Source organism: Oncorhynchus nerka, linkage group LG4 (genome assembly GCF_034236695.1).
Source record: "Oncorhynchus nerka isolate Pitt River linkage group LG4, Oner_Uvic_2.0, whole genome shotgun sequence".
Taxonomy (NCBI): domain Eukaryota; kingdom Metazoa; phylum Chordata; class Actinopteri; order Salmoniformes; family Salmonidae; genus Oncorhynchus; species Oncorhynchus nerka.
In genome coordinates this window covers 42505934-42524291 of record NC_088399.1, presented here as the reverse complement: position 1 = coordinate 42524291, position 18358 = coordinate 42505934, and the positions used below count along the sequence as shown (strand labels likewise).

At 43.4% G+C, this 18358-nt stretch overlaps 1 protein-coding gene across 1 annotated transcript in view; it reads right to left on the bottom strand.

The window, feature by feature from the left end:
* bmpr1bb (bone morphogenetic protein receptor, type IBb) overlaps window positions 1–18358 on the bottom strand; it is a 119218-nt gene that overhangs the window by 30236 nt on the left and 70624 nt on the right. The window contains exon 3 of the mRNA XM_029654946.1: window positions 3540–3834. Coding sequence (XP_029510806.1) covers window positions 3540–3627 — 88 coding nt within the window. The 5' untranslated portion in view covers window positions 3628–3834. The remainder of the gene's footprint in view (window positions 1–3539; window positions 3835–18358) is intronic.

Here is an 18358-nt window from a genome sequence, read left to right as displayed (position 1 = left end):
CAAAGAGGTTTTTAGAAATGTTCGCGAAATGTTTTAGAAATGTCTAAAAAAAATATATATATTTACATAAGTATTCAGACCCTTTGCTATGAGACTTGAAATTGAGTTCAGATGCATCCTGTTTCCATAGATCCTCCTTAAGATGTTTCTACAACTTGACTGTAGTCCACCTGTGGTAAATTCAATTGATTGGGCATGATTTGGAAAGGCACACACCTGTCAAAGGTCCCCCAGTTGACAATGCGTGTCAGAGCAAAGACCAAGCCATGCGGTAGAAGGAATTGTTCATAGAGTTCCGAGACACAATTGTATTGAGGCACAAATCTGGGGAAGGGTACCAAAACATTTTTGCAGCATTGAAAAGTTTGGAACCACCAATACTCTTCCTAGAGCAGGCCGCCCGGCCAAACTGAGCAATCAGGGGAAGAGGGCCTTGGTCAGGGAGGTGACCAAGAGCTCGATGGTCACTTTGACAGAGCTCCAGAATTCCTCTGTGGAGATGGGAGAACCCTCCAGAAGGACAACCATCTCTGCAACACTCCACCAATCAGGCGGAAGCCACTCCTCAGTAAAAGGCATGACAGCCCACTTGGAGTTTGACAAAAGGCACCTAAAGGACTCTCAGACCATGAAAAACAAGATTCTCTGGTCTGATGAAACCAAGATTGAGCTCTTTTGCCTGAATGCCAAGCGTCACATCTGGAGGAAACCTGGCACCATCCCTACGGTGAAGCGTGGTGGTAGCAGCATCCTGCTGTGGGGATGTTTTTCAGTGGCAGGGACTGGGAGACTAGTCAGGATCGAGGGAATGAACGGAGCAAAGTACAGAGAGATCCTTGATGAAAACCTGCTCCAGAGCACTCAGGACCTCAGACTGGGGCAAAGGTTCACCTTCCATCAGGACAACAACCCTAAGCACACAGGCAAGACAACGCATATGTTTTATACTGAATGTTATCAGATCTTCAAGCAAAACCTAATATTAGATAAAAGGAACCTGAGTGAACAAATAACACAACAATTACATACTTGTTTCATTTATTTCAAAACAAAGTTATGCATCACCCAGTGCCCCTGTGTGGAAAAAGTAATTGCCCCCGTACATTCAATAACTGGTTGTTCCACGTTTAGCTGCAATGACTCCAACCAAACGCTTCCTGTAGTTGTTGATCAGTCTCTCACGTTGCTGGGAACACATTTCGGCCCACTTGTCCATGCAGAACTGCTTTAACTCAGCAGACTTTGGAGGTTTTCAAGCATGAACTGCTCATTTCAAGTCCTGCCGCAACATCTCAATTGGGATTAGGTCTGGACTTTGACTAGGTCATTCCAAAACTTCAAATGTGTTGCTTTTTAGCCATTTTCATGTAGACTTGATTTGTGTGTTTTGGATCATTGTCTTGCTGCATGACCCAGCTGCGGTTTCACCTTCAGCTCCCTGACGGATGGCCTGACATTCTCCTGTAGAATTCTCTGATACAGAGCAGAAGTCATTGTTCCTTCTATAAAGACAAGTCGTCCAGGTGCTGAGGCAGCAAAGCATCCCCAAACCATCACACTACCACCACCATGCATGACTGTTGGTATAAGGTTCTCATGGTGGAATGCATTCTTTGGTTTTCGGTAGGAATAATGGGAGAGACTATTCGTTTTCGGGGTCATTTGTAAACTCAGATTCCCTTGATCTAATATTAGGTGTTGGTTGAAAATCTAATAACATTCAGTATCAAAAATATCCAAAAATAGAGAAAATCAGAAAGGGGAAATGCTTTTTCACGGCTCTCTATATATATATATATATTTTTTTTTTTCATCTCATTGGGTGTGGACCTCCAGCTGTCTTTGTGGTACCATTTAAAAGTTCAAATGGTAGAACATTTACCCACCCTGTGTTCTAGAGCATGTTGTGTTTCAAACAATGGCGAGCACAACACAAAAGCCTTACATGATGTAAAAATGGTTCTAAGCTACAACACATGCAAACATGGAACCTGAGTTTATGAGCTTTTAAATAATTGACGTTAAAGGTTATGATTTTTTACAATTTAATTTAAACGATTTACATTTGACACTTTAGTAATTTATCGATAATAAAATAGTTTCAAAAACATGTTTGTAAGCTTATAAATGATATCAATCTCAACCGTTTATCTTTTCCAGTGATGAGGACATGGATGGATGTCTCATGGTAGGGTGGGGTACGCCAAATCGGTCAACTGATGAATGTTTTGGCATTCAGCTCTAAAAATAATTTTCTGATCCCTTCTATAATGGGAAAATATGTATGGAAGGTTTCGTTCAAATCGAAAGGGGTGTCAAAAAGTGATTGAATTCAAATCAATTTACCCCAAAGACAAACTCAATGAACCAAGACAGTCACAGCTATTTTAGAGGTGAGGGTGGTGCGTGCGTGTGTATGTGCTCCTTTGAGAGTGGGAGATTAGTTTTACAGCTTGTCACCCAACTGTGTTCTTAACAAGTGTGTGACAACTGAACACTTCTGCACAGGTCAAACCTATCTCAAAATGAAACACCATGGAAAATGGAAAAACAACAGCAGTTATGGCTAAATAAAACCAATCCTTCCCATACAAAAGACACCAGCTATAGTATAATGAAGTCTATGCTATGTAAACTAGGTTCGCTTGAAATGATTGACACTTGTTGCTCGGCGCAAACAAATGCAAACATCCACGATTAACTCCACATAATCAATCTCTTTCTCTCAGTTGAGAGCCTTTGAAACAGGGCAGATGACAAAGAGAGGAATCTTCCCCAGCCGAGCCTCCAGCCGTGGATCCCCTGCAGTCCATCACAAAGCTTATGGGACACCATGACACTGTCGCCATTCATTGTAAATGACAACTGGCTGTCCATCTTAAAACAATTCAAAACATGAGCAGAGGGAGGGGGGGGGGCAGGATGGGGGACGGGGCAGATGACTGCTCACATGCTAGACCCGGTGGAGATCATAATAGCTATGCCCCATCATAAATACCGCTGGGCAAAAAATAGACCCACCACCAACCTCCCAGTGAGTCTCTGCTCCTCCTCACCCCAACAATACACGCAGTAAACCTGCCTGCAGTTTGTGAAATCATGCCTTTGCTCAAAGTGACTAAAACGACAGTACTCAGCCACTAGGCTAGGTAAGCATCACAAAAAGAGGATAAGTTATTAACGACCCAGGTGGATGAACAGAAGAAGATAGAGAATATATTGGTTTATCGGGGTGATTCTCAGCTCAAAACCCACCTTTCACATGCCCAGAGCCTACTTTGGGTCCAGACCCATAGTTTAAGAAACCCTGCTCTAAGCATTAGATATACTATATAAAGTCTTGGCAGCACAAAAAACCTGCGTTTCGATTTAGCAGTTGTGAAAACCACCAGCAGACAATCAGATACAGTACTAAAAACGAATTAAATATAGACCATGCTGTAGTTTCTTCAAAATCAGTCCAAGAGTCCATCAACAGAGAAAGATGGACAGAGTCCCGTAGTACAGAGAGAGATATAGTCCAGTATTAAGCTACTCACCATTAGTCCCCGGGCTCAGTGAAGCCAGTCCAGTCACCAGCAGTACAGTCCTCCATGCCCATCCCCACGGCAACCACACCACCATCATCCTGTGGTACTGTACAACCGCACGCACAATCCCTGAGACGCTAGCTGGCACCACGGCTGCACCCAGCGCTACACTGAGAAGGTGTGTGTGCGCGAGTGTGTGCCTCTACGTGAGTAAGTGCTAGTCCCCCTCTCTCTTCTCTGCGATCTCAGGAACTCCCCACCACACACAGCCACCCAGCAGCCTCCAACGCTACACAGTGACAGCCTGAGAGAGAGAGAGAGAGAGAGAGAGAGAGGGAGAGGGAGAGGGAGAGAGAGAGAGATGGGGAGGAGGAGGAGGGAAGGAGGGTGTTACTCAGTTGCTCTGCTGTTTGGTCAGCCTTTTCTCTGAACACCTCGTGGGGCGAACAACAAAAGAACAGCTGAGCCTGCCTGGACCCCACACACACACATATGAACACATACACAGACAGAGAGAGAAGGAAGACATCGGCAGGGCCAGACACACACACACACACACACACACACACAGAGAGAGAGAGAGAGAGAGAGAGAGAGAGAGAGAGAGAGAGAGAGAGAGAGAGGATGAGAGGGAAGTAAGATTGTTCCTCATAGATGTGCATTAGAGAAGTCTGGTCGCCAGAACTCATCCACGAGCATGATTCAAAGTAATGTGTTGTCGCTACTTCATCCACTGTGGGAAGTGCAGATGGATGAATATTTGCTATGGTTGTACCATATCCAGATTGACATACCATCATACTGTTCCTGTACCGTACCGGGGTATACGGTATTACCGACAGTGCACACAAGGGGTGCTATATCTTTCCAAACAACACAAAACAAAAACAAAAAACAATAACATTCACGCACAAAACAAATTTAGGCAGCAGGGATCTTGATTTTGGAATTGAACGCTATACCGCCCAAGCCTAATCTCTACATATCTCTGAGGTTTAGGACAGCAATTGCCCTCCTGTTTGTGTGACAGCTCATCACAGACCAGTTACAAAGCAGAATGCAAAGTGTGATAGAAACACACGCGGACGGCCAGACACACACACACATTCATACACACATACATACTCACTTACTCACAAAAGCTCTTCACACGTCAGGTGATTACCGCCCACACCTCCGGGCAGCAACACGCCTCCTCTCTCTCACTAATCCACCCGAACATACACACACACAACCTCCCAATTTGGCCAAATTCCATCAGGCAGCACAAGACTTTCTGCGGGTTACAACCTTAAGAGGATTAGCCCAGCTATTACCAAGATTACATCAAGTTTGCTAGAGTGCCCCTAAAAACAGTTAGCGGCGATGTGATGGTGCAACAGGACAGAATGCCATACCATGCCATTCTAAAGCGTGATTTGGTGGAGGGTGCGTGTTTCCCCAAAAGAGAAAAGAAAGGAACGGCCCAAATGGTGGGGTGAGTGGTCTCCCAAATAAAGACAATAACAACGGCCAATTAGTGGTTAAAGGAAAATCAACAATGTGAAAGTGGAAACAACCAACCAACCAAATGGGATCCTGTTTTTCCACACCTGCTGTGCCTCCATAAGGACAAACACCCTGAATCCACTTCTCTCCCAGCCAGGATAGGAGACAGGACTCAACCAAATGGGATCCTGTTCTTCCACACCTGCTGTGCCTCCATAAGGACAAACACCCTGAATCCACTTCTCTCCCAGCCAGGATAGGAGACAGGACTCAACCAAATGGGATCCTGTTCTTCCACACCTGCTGTGCCTCCATAAGGACAAACACCCTGAATCCACTTCTCTCCCAGCCAGGATAGGAGACAGGACTCAACCAAATGGGATCCTGTTCTTCCACACCTGCTGTGCCTCCATAAGGACAAACACCCTGAATCCACTTCTCTCCCAGCCAGGATAGGAGACAGGACTCAACCAAATGGGATCCTGTTCTTCCACACCTGCTGTGCCTCCATAAGGACAAACACCCTGAATCCACTTCTCTCCCAGCCAGGATAGGAGACAGGACTCAACCAAATGGGATCCTGTTCTTCCACACCTGCTGTGCCTCCATAAGGACAAACACCCTGAATCCACTTCTCTCCCAGCCAGGATAGGAGACAGGACTCAACCAAATGGGATCCTGTTCTTCCACACCTGCTGTGCCTCCATAAGGACAAACACCCTGAATCCACTTCTCTCCCAGCCACGATAGGAGACAGGACAAGAGGGCAGTAGACAGGGTCTGTAGTCTGGGGCTCTTTCCCTGGAAGGCTGTACGTCTGTCTGTCACTCCTGATTTGCACCGTGCTCTGGATTAAATGTGATAAGTCTACTTTCCCTGGAGCATGAGTGCATGGGGAGAGATGTGAACGGGTCAGCGCACCTCACACACCCCCTCGGAGCTGCATCAAACGCCCAGCATGGTTTCCCCCTGTCCTGCTCAAGCAGCCGCGAAGACCCAGAGAGATGGGGGGGGCGCAGCTGGTGGGGATGGTTGGTGGGGGTCTAGTCAGGCAGATAAAGGGGTTGTGGAAGTGTGGGGTGGGCTAGCGGGGTGGGGGATTTTGAAATGTGGTTAAATGAACCCTTTCTATCCTTCCCGCCTTTCACTAAGCCAAAAGTCGCCTTGATTCCTCCTTTGAGCTCCAAACCGCAGATCTACTTTTCAAGTCTTGTTACATACAGCTCCGTCTGTTGCTAAGGTTTCCTAAAGGCGCCAGCATGATACAGTTCGGTTGACAGCTAGCCGAAGTCGGCTAGGCGAACCGAATGAGTGTAAAAACGCAAAAAAAGCATCAACAGTACTGTTTGAAAATTTGGGACGCCGTAGCCAGTATACACTTCCTCAAAATAGTCTAAATTAATCTAAGATAACTCAAGAAATATGTACTTAATTTTACATTTTTGCTGAGGAGATACATTTTATATCTAACTAAGATGTTTGGTGCAGTATTTCTCTATAAAAAAAAATGGGCATGAAAATGAGTCTTCTCTCGTTGAATGACAGCAAAGACTTTATTGAAGAATCCCTACAGTTGACCAATCACGGACGAAGGGGTGTAAGACTTTGGCTCCCGAATATCGGCTGGCCTCGAGAATAAAAATGTGTGTCCCTGAACAACCCCAAAAAACCTTCAACAAAGTCCAACATCATCAAAAACGTCACAGGCTACTATAATCATCATAATATATGCACAAACTTTTCCAAACTGTTTCGACTGGTGGGGCCCGAAGCATGCGGCCGTCTTAAGAAGAACAATCAGTCAGCACCTTGACGGTTTCAGAAAACCACACTATTATTAGCTGTGTTTGTTTAGACATGCAAAGCACCTGTATACAACAGCATGACTCATTTGGCTGGTACTTGGTGTCTTTGTTGGTTCACTACCACCCACAAATATGTTCTTTGAGAACATTTGTAAAAAAATATATATATATATTAGCAGTTAATGTGGCATGAAAATAAGCCAAGCTACTCGAAATTTGAAGAGAAAACGTTGAGGCAAAACACCTTTCATCATACTGCAAGAGGAATGGTGAAGAATAACCACAGAAACCTCACCACTAAGACGTGAAAGGAAAAGCTGTGACAACAACACAGATGATGGAATTACGATGGGCCAGCGAAGGTATGCCTGTCATGAGCAATGTTCCGCCGACGGCCACACTGACCCCGGGCTCTGTGAGAAATGGAGAGAGCGCAGCGGTTAAACCTGATGTCAGAGAATCTTGGCTCGAGGGCCATTTATTACCGTGGCAACACAGCTGCCTGGAGCAGGGAGCCCAATCAGGGTGCAAGGGATAGAGAGGAGCGTGACATCACGTTCATCCCTGGGCCAGACAGTGAGACGTACTTCCTCCCTCTGTGGAGCGCTCATCAACTTCATCTCTCATTTCACATTGAGAACACTGACATCTTCCTTATTGTGAGCCAGCTCCCACCTCCCTCTCTCACACAGACTGCTGGCTTCTCTATAGAGATATTAGCCATTAATTAACTACCTTGTCAGTTAGCTAGCAGCAAAATTAGGGCAATTAAATGTGGTAGCCAGGTTTGTGGAATACGTTTGTTACCCGGCAAACCAATACTGTTACATTTTTGTTATAAAACGTATCCACCTGCTTTAGCAATTCAACACAATAGCCATGACAGAAGCAGCAGCATCATTGTGTGGCCCAACACTATAAATCACTACGTGTGAATCCCATTTGAATGTGAACCCTCCATGCACATACTCAGTGGTTTGGTTCCTTGGAGAGTCCAGAGGAGCTGCTGCTTTCTCTCTAGCTCACAGCTCTCCTCTCTAGCAGAGTCTCGTCGAGAATGAGAAGAAAGAAAGAGCCTTATGAATATGCAAGAGTCACACAATGGGACAGCTCAGAGATTCTGCTCCGATTCCAGCTTTGAAGTCCCGAAGAATGCTGAGTGAGAAGAAAGAAAGGAAAAAGTTTATTCAAGAAAAGTAAAAGACTGTCACAGCAAGGCTCTCTCTCTCTCTCTCTCTGTGAGGGAGGGAAGACATGGGGAGCTGCTGAAAGCACAGGCTCACAATCATTCCTATTGCTGCAGATGCGAATGGATAAGGCTCCTCCACAAACCCATTTAGCAGGACAACAATGTCAGCTGGACTTCATTCTGCCTTTGCCCATTATGAAAGATAAACACAATTGAGTTGAAAACACAAAGGGAACGAGGAACAAGGTCTTAGTATACAGAAGGACAGCAGAGTTTTTCCAGTTGTCATTTCTGAAAATAAAAGTGAAAGCCACCGATGTCAAATACAATTCAAGAAACTGGTTTTGGGAAAAAAATTATGCTAAATGTAAACTACTATGTCCTGTATCAGTTAGAAGAGACATCTACGGGCAAATGTTCACAATGCAAGTCAATAATGACAGAGTGATTCATTTATGAGCCAAAGCTCAAAATATGAAGATTTCTCCGTTCTAACTGAAGGTAGTACCTGATGTATGATCTACGTGTCAGTGTATTGCGTAATTGCATCAAGACTTCCATGCAGATGCATGATTTATAAGTCAGTGGAATGTGTAGTGGGCGTTGACTGACTGACAGACAGGGGCCCAGGCCCAAACTGTTCCTGTGAGCTGAATGCCTGCAGTCCTACACTAAGCTGTATAAACGACATGATGTTGGTTGGTGCTCATAAACATCTCACCTGCACACACAATGATCCTGGCCAGGCACAGTTCCCTCTTCCCTCACTACACAAAGCTTATGTTAACGCCAAGCTTCCAATACAAACACAGAGAGAAAAAATAACAAGGCTATTATTTCACCACTGAATAAGCATTCATTAAAGGTGTTCAAAGCTAGAGGATGTAGGGCGTCATTTCAGACACTTTTCAACAATTCAAGAAGGCACAAGGTAAACCCCCGGTATTAGATCATGTCGTAACTGCTAATGGAGTTATGTGGGTCATTGGTCCTCAAATGGTATGGAATGGGTTACACAGCCCCACCAAAAAAAAACATGAGACTTGGAGGAAGAAATTGCAGTTTTTCTTTGTATTCATCCGCGTAATTGCTCTGTGGCTAAAACAATGACTTAAATAATTACAGTTTGGTCAGCATTTATAAAACATGACTCACACACTATGTTGGGTGAGCAGACAGATTTCCTCTGCAGCCCAGGGGAAGAGGCTGGGCGAGACACTACAGTGAGTCATGCTCTCATAGGGTTTCTGTAGACAGTAGTGTAGCATGGCGATCCTCGCATGCAACTGTAAGACACCGTGGCCCTAGTCTACTGTGAATTATGACATGACTATGTCTCAGGCTACTTTTACTACGTAGAAACTTAGCTTATTACTTAAATATTCCTGATTGGTTAACACTAGAAGCGCCATAGGCCAACGGCCTCTGACGTTTGATTGGATAAATAAAAATAAATCAATCCCCCAAAAAAGCTTTGTCCTGCTGCTTCCCTGACGTTTCCTAAATGTAAAGTACAAACATTGCTAATTTGTCTGAATTTTGAAACCACAGAGAAGAATGTAGAGACGTTTAACCAGTTTTTTTCCTATTCCTAACTTAACCCACTGAGACAATGTGCTGTAGCATGTTGGTACCCAGCCAGGCGCTAATGCGTCTCTCTCTCCTCATTGAATGAATGACAAATGGACGGATGGGCGATAATTGTGCACCTTACTTCACAATTGAATTTAAATGAGGCCTAACTGCATGATACGGAGGGTGAAGAGGTTGATTTCATTTAGAAAGACAATAGTGTAATGATGAGTTTGTGTTATGCCTATTTATCAGCATTGGCGCTCATGTTAATAATTTGACCGTGCGCCTTGTGAGTTGATACCATTCTCTTTGACATTTGACTTTGTAAAAAGATGCTGTTACGGGACTGTTTTATTTACTGTAACTCTATTACTAATCAAATGTACTGTAAGGGAAATGAAATCATGCTGTGTTGCAGTAGGCCTTTAGGATAATGCAAAGGGAAACTAAAAATGTAAATCAGCCTGCGCAGCTGGCCCACCTAAACAATATCACACATAATACGATCAGTTGTCAAATTGTACAAGAAGAAATGGGCGCATCTTGTAATTGACAAATGCAGGGAAAGGAGCATCACTTTATCAAATCCTCTTTCAGAGTCACATTCAGGTAAAACTTTTATATAGTATCAGAAAGATCATATTCTGCAGTTTCTATGACACTTACCTTGTCAAATAAATCTCAAAATTCAAGAGATAGAGCTTTTTATCAAATGTTCACTTTTTACAAGAATATCTGCGCTTTCCATGAATTCAGCATATGACCACTTGCGGGGAAGCATTGCTTTTCCTACTAAGAAAAAGACTAGTAACATAATAAACTTAAAATATGCTATTTCCTTTTCTTTTAAATACACTTTCTTATTTCCATAATGAAATTATAATGGACTTCTTTGAGATGGACTTGATGTTTATTTTTACTTATAGCCTAGACCAGGTATTCCCAAATGACAGGAATTGTGAAAAATTGAGATAAATGTATTTGGCTAAGGTGTATGTAAACTTCCGACTTCAAATATATATATATATATATATATATATATATATATATATATATATATATATATATAGTGGGGAGAACAAGTATTTGATACACTGCCGATTTTGCAGGTTTTCCTACTTACAAAGCATGTAGAGGTCTGTCATTTCTATCATAGGTACACTTCCACTGTGAGAGACGGAATCTAAAACAAAAATCCAGAAAATCACAATGTATGATTTTTAAGTAATTAATTTGCATTTTATTGCATGACATAAGTATTTGATACATCAGAAAAGCAGAACTTAATATTTGGTACAGAAACCTTTGTTTGCAATTACAGAGATCATACGTTTCTCGCGGTACATGGCCCCATCCATCCTTCCCTCAATACGGTGCAGTCGTCCTGTCACCTTTGCAGAAAAGCATCCCCAAAGAATGATGTTTCCACCTCCATGCTTCACAGTTGGGATGGTGTTCTTGGGGTTGTACTCATCCTTCTTCGTCCTCCAAACACGGCGAGTGTAGTTTAGACCAAAAAGCTCTATTTTTCTCTCATCAGACCACATGCCTTCTCCCATTCCTCCTCTGGATCATCCAGATGGTCATTGGCAAACTTCAGACGGGCCTGGACATGCGCTGGCTTGAGCAGGGGAACGCGTGCGCTGCAGGATTTTAATCCATGACGGCGCAGTGTGTTACTAATGGTTTTCTTTGAGACTGTGGTCCCAGCTCTCTTCAGGTCATTGACAAGGTCCTGCCGTGTAGTTCTGGGCTGATCCCTCACCTTCCTCATGATCATTGATTCCCCACGAGGTGAGATCTTGCATGGAGCCCCAAACCGAGGGTGATTGACCATCATCTTGAACTTCTTCCATTTTCTAATAATTGCGCCAACAGTTGTTGCCTTCTCACCAAGCTGCTTGCTTATTGTCCTGTAGCCCATCCCAGCCTTGTGCAGGTCTACAATTTTATCCCTGATGTCCTTACACAGCTCCCTGGTCTTGGCCATTGTGGAGAGGTTGGAGTCTGTTTGATTGAGTGTGTGGACAGGTGTCTTTTATACAGGTAACGAGTTCAAACAGGTGTAGTTAGTACAAGTAATGAGTGGAGAACAGGAGGGCTTCTTAAAGAAAAACTAACAGGTCTGTGAGAGCCGGAATTCTTACTGGTTGGTAGGTATCAAATACTTATGTCATGCAATAAAATGCAAAATAAATTACTTAAAAATCATACAATGTGATTTTCTGGATTTTTGTTTTAGATTCCGTCTCTCACAGTTGAAGTGTACCTATGATAAAAATTACAGACCTCTACATGCTTTGTAAGTAGGAAAACCTGCAAAATCGGCAGTGTATCAAATACTTGTTCTCCCCACTGTATATATACAGTGGGGCAAAACAGTATTTAGTCAGCCACCACATTTACATTACATTTAAGTCATTTAGCAGACGCTCTTATCCAGAGCGACTTACAAATTGGTGCATTCACCTTATGACATCCAGTGGAACAGCCACTTTACAATAGTGCATCTAAATCTTTTAAGGGGGGTGAGAAGGATTACTTTATCCTATCCTAGGTATTCCTTAAAGAGGTGGGGTTTCAGGTGTCTCCGGAAGGTGGTGATTGACTCCGCTGTCCTGGCGTCGTGAGGGAATTTGTTCCACCATTGGGGGGCCAGAGCAGCGAACAGTTTTGACTGGGCTGAGCGGGAACTGTACTTCCTCAGTGGTAGGGAGGCGAGCAGGCCAGAGGTGGATGAACGCAGTGCCCTTGTTTGGGTGTAGGGCCTGATCAGAGCCTGGAGGTACTGAGGTGCCGTTCCCCTCACAGCTCCGTGAGGCAAGCACCATGGTCTTGTAGCGAATGCGAGCTTCAACTGGAAGCCAGTGGAGAGAGCGGAGGAGCGGGGTGACGTGAGAGAACTTGGGAAGGTTGAACACCAGACGGGCTGCGGCGTTCTGGATGAGTTGTAGGGGTTTAATGGCACAGGCAGGGAGCCCAGCCAACAGCGAGTTGCAGTAATCCAGACGGGAGATGACAAGTGCCTGGATTAGGACCTGCGCCGCTTCCTGTGTGAGGCAGGGTCGTACTCTGCAGATGTTGTAGAGCATGAACCTACAGGAACGGGCCACCGCCTTGATGTTATTTGAGAACGACAGGGTGTTGTCCAGGATCACGCCAAGGTTCTTAGCGCTCTGGGAGGAGGACACAATGGAGTTGTCAACCGTGATGGCGAGATCATGGAACGGGCAGTCCTTCCCCGGGAGGAAGAGCAGCTCCGTCTTGCCGAGGTTCAGCTTTCACCAATTGTGCAAGTTCTCCCACTTTGCAAATAAATTCATTAAAAATCCTACAATGTGATTTTCTGGATTTTTTTTCTCATTTTGTCTGTCATAGTTGAAGTGTACCTATGATGAAAAACACAGGCCTCTCTCATCTTTTTAAGTGGAAGAACTTGCACAATTGGTGGCTGACTAAATACTTTTTTGCCCCACTGTATAAAAATATATATATTCATTTAACTTTTTTTTCCCTCTTCACATTTTCAAACAGTCTATTTATATTTTCCAACGGGACTATACATTTGGGTGAGTATTTTGTGTGCAAATTAACTCAAGCTTACAGACAATGTCAAATATGATACAGCAAAGCACCTGAGTGATTTGGGTGCGCAATTACGCAGGTACTTTCCCGAAACGGATGACACAAACAACTGGATTCATTATCCCTTTCATGCCTTACCTCCTGCCCACTTACCAATATCTGAACAAGAGAGCCTCATCGAAATTGCAACAAGCGGTTCTGTGAAAATTGAATTTAATCAGAAGCCACTGACAGATTTCTGGATAGTGCTGCACTCAGAGTATCCTGCCTCTGCAAATTGTGCTGTTAAGACACTGATGCCCTTTGCAACCACGTACCTATATGAGAGTGGATTCTCGGCCCTCACTAGCATGAAAACTAAATACAGGCACAGACTGTGTGGAAAATTATTTAAGATTGAGACTCTCTCCAATACAACCCAACATTGCAGAGTTATGTGTATACTTTCAAGCACACCCTTCTCATTAACTTGTGGTGAGTTATTCACAATTTTCGATGAACAAATAAAGTTTTATATGTAAGATGGATAAATAAAGAGCAAAATGATTGATTATTATTATATTATTATTTGTGCCCTTGTCCTATAAGAGCTCTTTGTCACTTCCCACGAGCTGGGTTGTGACAAAAACTCACACTCATTCTTATGTTTAACCTCTCTTGTGTAGGGGGCAGTATTTTGACGTCTGGATGAAAAGTGTGCCCAAAGTAAACTGCCTGTTAATCAGGCCCAGAAGCTAGGATATGCATATAATTCAGCCTACCACTATTTTCAATGGCTAGTCCGCCCTTCCAGATTGCAGTTCCTAGGGCTTAAAAAGAGTTTCAGGCTGTTTCTTGGAAAAAGGTGGCTCCCATTTTGGCTGTAGTGTTTCCAAGCGCGTGGAAGAGAGCGTGTTCTTTGGTATTTTTCTCCGGTAAAGACAGTAACGATTCTCTGTCTTAAATTTGATTGTTTATTTCCATATTAGGGTACCTAAGGTTTGATTATAAATGTTGTTTGACTTGTTTGGAAAAGTTTATTAGTAACGTTTTGGATGAATTTTGTTTGCATTTTGATGGAGGGAAACTGGGTGGATTATTGACTGAAGCGCGCCAGCTAAACTGAGTTTTTAAGGATATAAAGAAGGACATTATTGAACAAAATGACAATTTGTGATGTAACTGGGACCTTTTGGAGTGCCAACAGAAGAAGATCATCAAAGGTAAGGCATTTTTTATATCGCTATTTCTGACTTTCGTGTCGCACCTGCCTGGTTGAAATATATTTTTAATGTGTTTGTATGCGGGGCGCTATCCTCAGATAATCGCATGGTTTGCTTTCACCTTAAAGCCTTTTTGAAATCTGACACAGTGGCTGGATTAACAAGAAGTTAAGCTTTATTATTGATGTATTACACTTGTGATTTTATGAAAGTTAAATATTTATAATACTGTATTCTGCAATTTCACCAGATGTTGGCCAGGTGGGATGCTACTGTCCCACCTGCCCATAAGAAGTTAATAAATGTATCATATGGTGTGTTTGTGGCAGGCTTACAATGATGGTGAAAAACAACATTTGAGAGTGCACTGATCCTGGTGCTAGAGGGGGTACGCAGCTGGAGGTTGAATGTTTGAAGGGGTACGGGACTATAAAACGTTTGGGAACCACTGGCCTAGAGTAACAAACTAATACAAATCTATTATGTTCTTGAAATTATAGTTTTTAAGTATTCTAATGTTACCTAACACCTCTATAAACACAACTAAATTATTATTCCTTGACATTTTCCACATTTTGTTTCTTTACACCATTCTATAATGGAAAACAAAGCAATCTACACACACTACCCCATAAATAACAAAGCAAAAACGTTTTTATATTTTTATGTTTGCAAATGTAATAAAAAGAAAAAACATAAATACATATATATTATATAAGTATTCAGATCCTTTCCTATGAGACTAGAAATTGAGCTCTGGTGCATCCTGTTTCCATTGATCATCCTTGTGTAATGAACACGAAGGGAGACAGAGAGCTAGTTTCAAGCACAGGGCGCAGCAGGTGTTTATTTGTAAAGGACCACAGGAGGAGTCAGGTAGCTGGGTACAGGGGCAGGCAGAAGATCATACACAGGGGGTCCAAAACGGCAACAGTACAGGCAGGGAATAGGCAAAAGGCGTTGTTAGTGAGGCAGGCAAAAACTATCATACACGAGAGAATTACATTACGGGAAAAACAGAGCTCCGAATAGAAGTGTGTCACAAAAACAATAACTCACAATGATGGGGTGCAAAGAACTGAACTAAATAGTTTGTGATAATGACCTCCAGGTGTGTGAACAGGTGATTAGAATTCAGGTGATTGGGATCTGGAGAGTGAGCTGCATTCAGGGGATCTACGTGTTTGAGTGTGAGTTGGAAGCAGACGTTACACCTTGAGATGTTTCTCCAACTTGACTGGAGTCCACCTGTGGTAAATTCAATTGATTGGACATGATTTGGAAAGGCACACACCTGTCTATATAAGGTCCCACAGTGGACAGTGCATGTCAGAGCAAAAACCAAGCCAAGAGGTCAAAGGCATTGTCCGTAGAGCTCTGAGATAGGATTGTGTCGAGGCACAGATCTAGGGAAGTGTACCAAAACATGTCTGCAGCATTGAAGGTCCCCAAGAACACATTCTTAAATGGAAGAAGTTTGGAACCACCTGGCCAAACTGAGCAAATTGGGGGAGAAGTGTCTTGGTCAGGGATGCGACCAAGAACCCGATGGTCACTCTGACAGAGCTCTGTGGAGATGGGAGAACCTTCCAGAAGGACAACCATCTCTGCAGCACTCCACCAATCAGGCCTTTATGGTAGAGTGGCCAGACGGAAGCCAGTAACTCATCAGTAAAAGGCACATGACAGCCCGCACATGAGAAATAATATTCTCTGGTCTGATGAAACCAAGATGGAACTCTTTGGCCTGAATGCCAAACGTCAAGTCTGAAGGAAACCTGGTACCATCCCTATGGTGAAGCATGGTGGTGGCAGCATCATGCTGTGGGGTTGTTTTTCAGCGGCAGGGACTGGGAGACTAGTCAGGATCGAGGCAAAGATGAATGGAGCAAAGTACAGAGAGTTCCTTAATGAAAACCTGCTCCAGAGAGCTCAAGGACCTCAGATTGGGGTGAAGGTTCACCTTCCAACAAGGCAACGACCCTAAGCACACAGCCAAGACAATGCAGGAGTGGCTTTGGGATAAGCCTCCGAATGTCCTTGAGTGGCCCAGCCAGAGCCCGGACTTGAACCCAATCGAACATCTCTGGAAAGACCTGAAAATAGCTGTGCATCAACACTCCCCATCCAACCGGTCAGAGCCTGAGAGGATCTGCAAGAGACGAATGGGAGAAACTCCCCAAATACAGGTGTGACAAGCTTGTAGCGTCATACCCAAGAAGACTCGATGCTGTAATGAGTAAAGGGTCTGAATACTTATGTAAATGTGTCATTTATGGGTTTTTTAAATATACATTTGTAAACATTTCTACAAACCTATTTTTGCTTTGTCATTATGGGGTATTGTGTCTAGATTGATGAGGGAAAAAAAACTATTTAAACAATTTAAGAATAAGGCTGTAACGTAACAAAATGTGGAAAAAGTCAAGGGGTCTGGATACTTTCCGAAAGCACTGTATATTTTTCACATGGATATATTCCAAGAATAGTTATTTATGCAATGTTTGCTGCACCTTGCAGGTTGATATACATTGAATGCATATGCTAAAGGGAACGCCTGCCATCGTTTTCTAGCGGGTACTGATATGATGTAAGGCAGACACATCCACAGAAAATATAGATGGCCTGTGTAAGGCTTTCTTTCATAAAAAAAAACAGTGTTAGGGTGCATTTTTACACTGTACATTGTATATTCGAAATGAATTATCTTAAGTCCCTGAAATACGTGCATGTAAGAATTACTTATTTTTCCATCATTTGCTTTCCCTTTGTTTATTGGTCCATTTGTTCATGAGGAATGTGTTTGTTGTTCCGAGACGGAGGGAAGAGCGAGAGAATAGCAGAAGGTGAAAATGGGAAGTTATTTCACATCAGGCTGGTAGTAGTGAGATTCCAGTCGCTGCAAACACTGACTCAGGACATTCCTCAGAACGAGCTGTCAACCAGCCTCGTCTCAATCATGAACTGTTGCTTTCTGTCAGGCCCTGGAGCATAGTCCAGTGTCTGTTGTGACTGAACTGAACAGTACGTCACACACAGAAAGTGACTTCTTTACAATTTGACACAGCAAGAACTCCAAATCCCCCCCCCCAAAAAAGATTGTGATGTCAAATTATCTCAGTGCTCTCGAATGACCTCTAAAATGTCAAATGATTTCTATTTATAGTGGATACTCCTCTACCAAGCAACTGAAAAAACAATACAAACAAATAGGTGCAAAAAGCCGTAAGCCATTCAGAGAAACAAACATGGCCCCAATCTCAATCTATGCTTGCTACAACACTGACCGCCAATGAAAGGCTGTTATTCTAGTGCAGTACGGGGCCTATTCACTGGGCCTACTTAACAGTGCACCTGAAACACACCTGCTCCTCACGTTTCAACCATGGGCACCGTGGTTATAAAACAACCAGATGGAGATGCAGATGGATTGAATCTAACTGTAAAAAGTTTCACCAGTTGGCCTCTCACTGCAGAGAAGGTGCCCCATAGAAAGAAAGGGTTCTTGTGATTTTCCATGGCCAACGCAGGCCACCCCAGGCACTGGCCAAGAACAGCACAAATCTCTCTCCCTCCCTCCATTTGTCTGTCTTTCCCTCTCTCCGTCAGTGTGTTCTGCTCACAGAGCCTGGTCTTGCCTGCCTGTATCCTGGGTCTTTCCAATGAGAGGTCCACCTTGTTTGTGTCAGCAGCAGGCTTGCCAGTGTCATACCTCAGTTTCCTCTCTCTAGCAAAGCTCATATTCAATCAATGAACACCTGATAATTTTCCCCTGGCGGCTTCTCACAACAAGCCAGTGAGAGTGAGTGACATCTCTGAAAGTCATGGGTAATGAAAACTGAGAAACATATGGTATGGTCAAATAAATCTGGAGCATTCTGAGGGGGGACCAGTACACATTTACAGAAGCCTTATAAGAGAGTGATAGCGCTGAATAGCAGTTCTATTATATCTGCTTTACACATGCAGAACGTTCACAAAAAG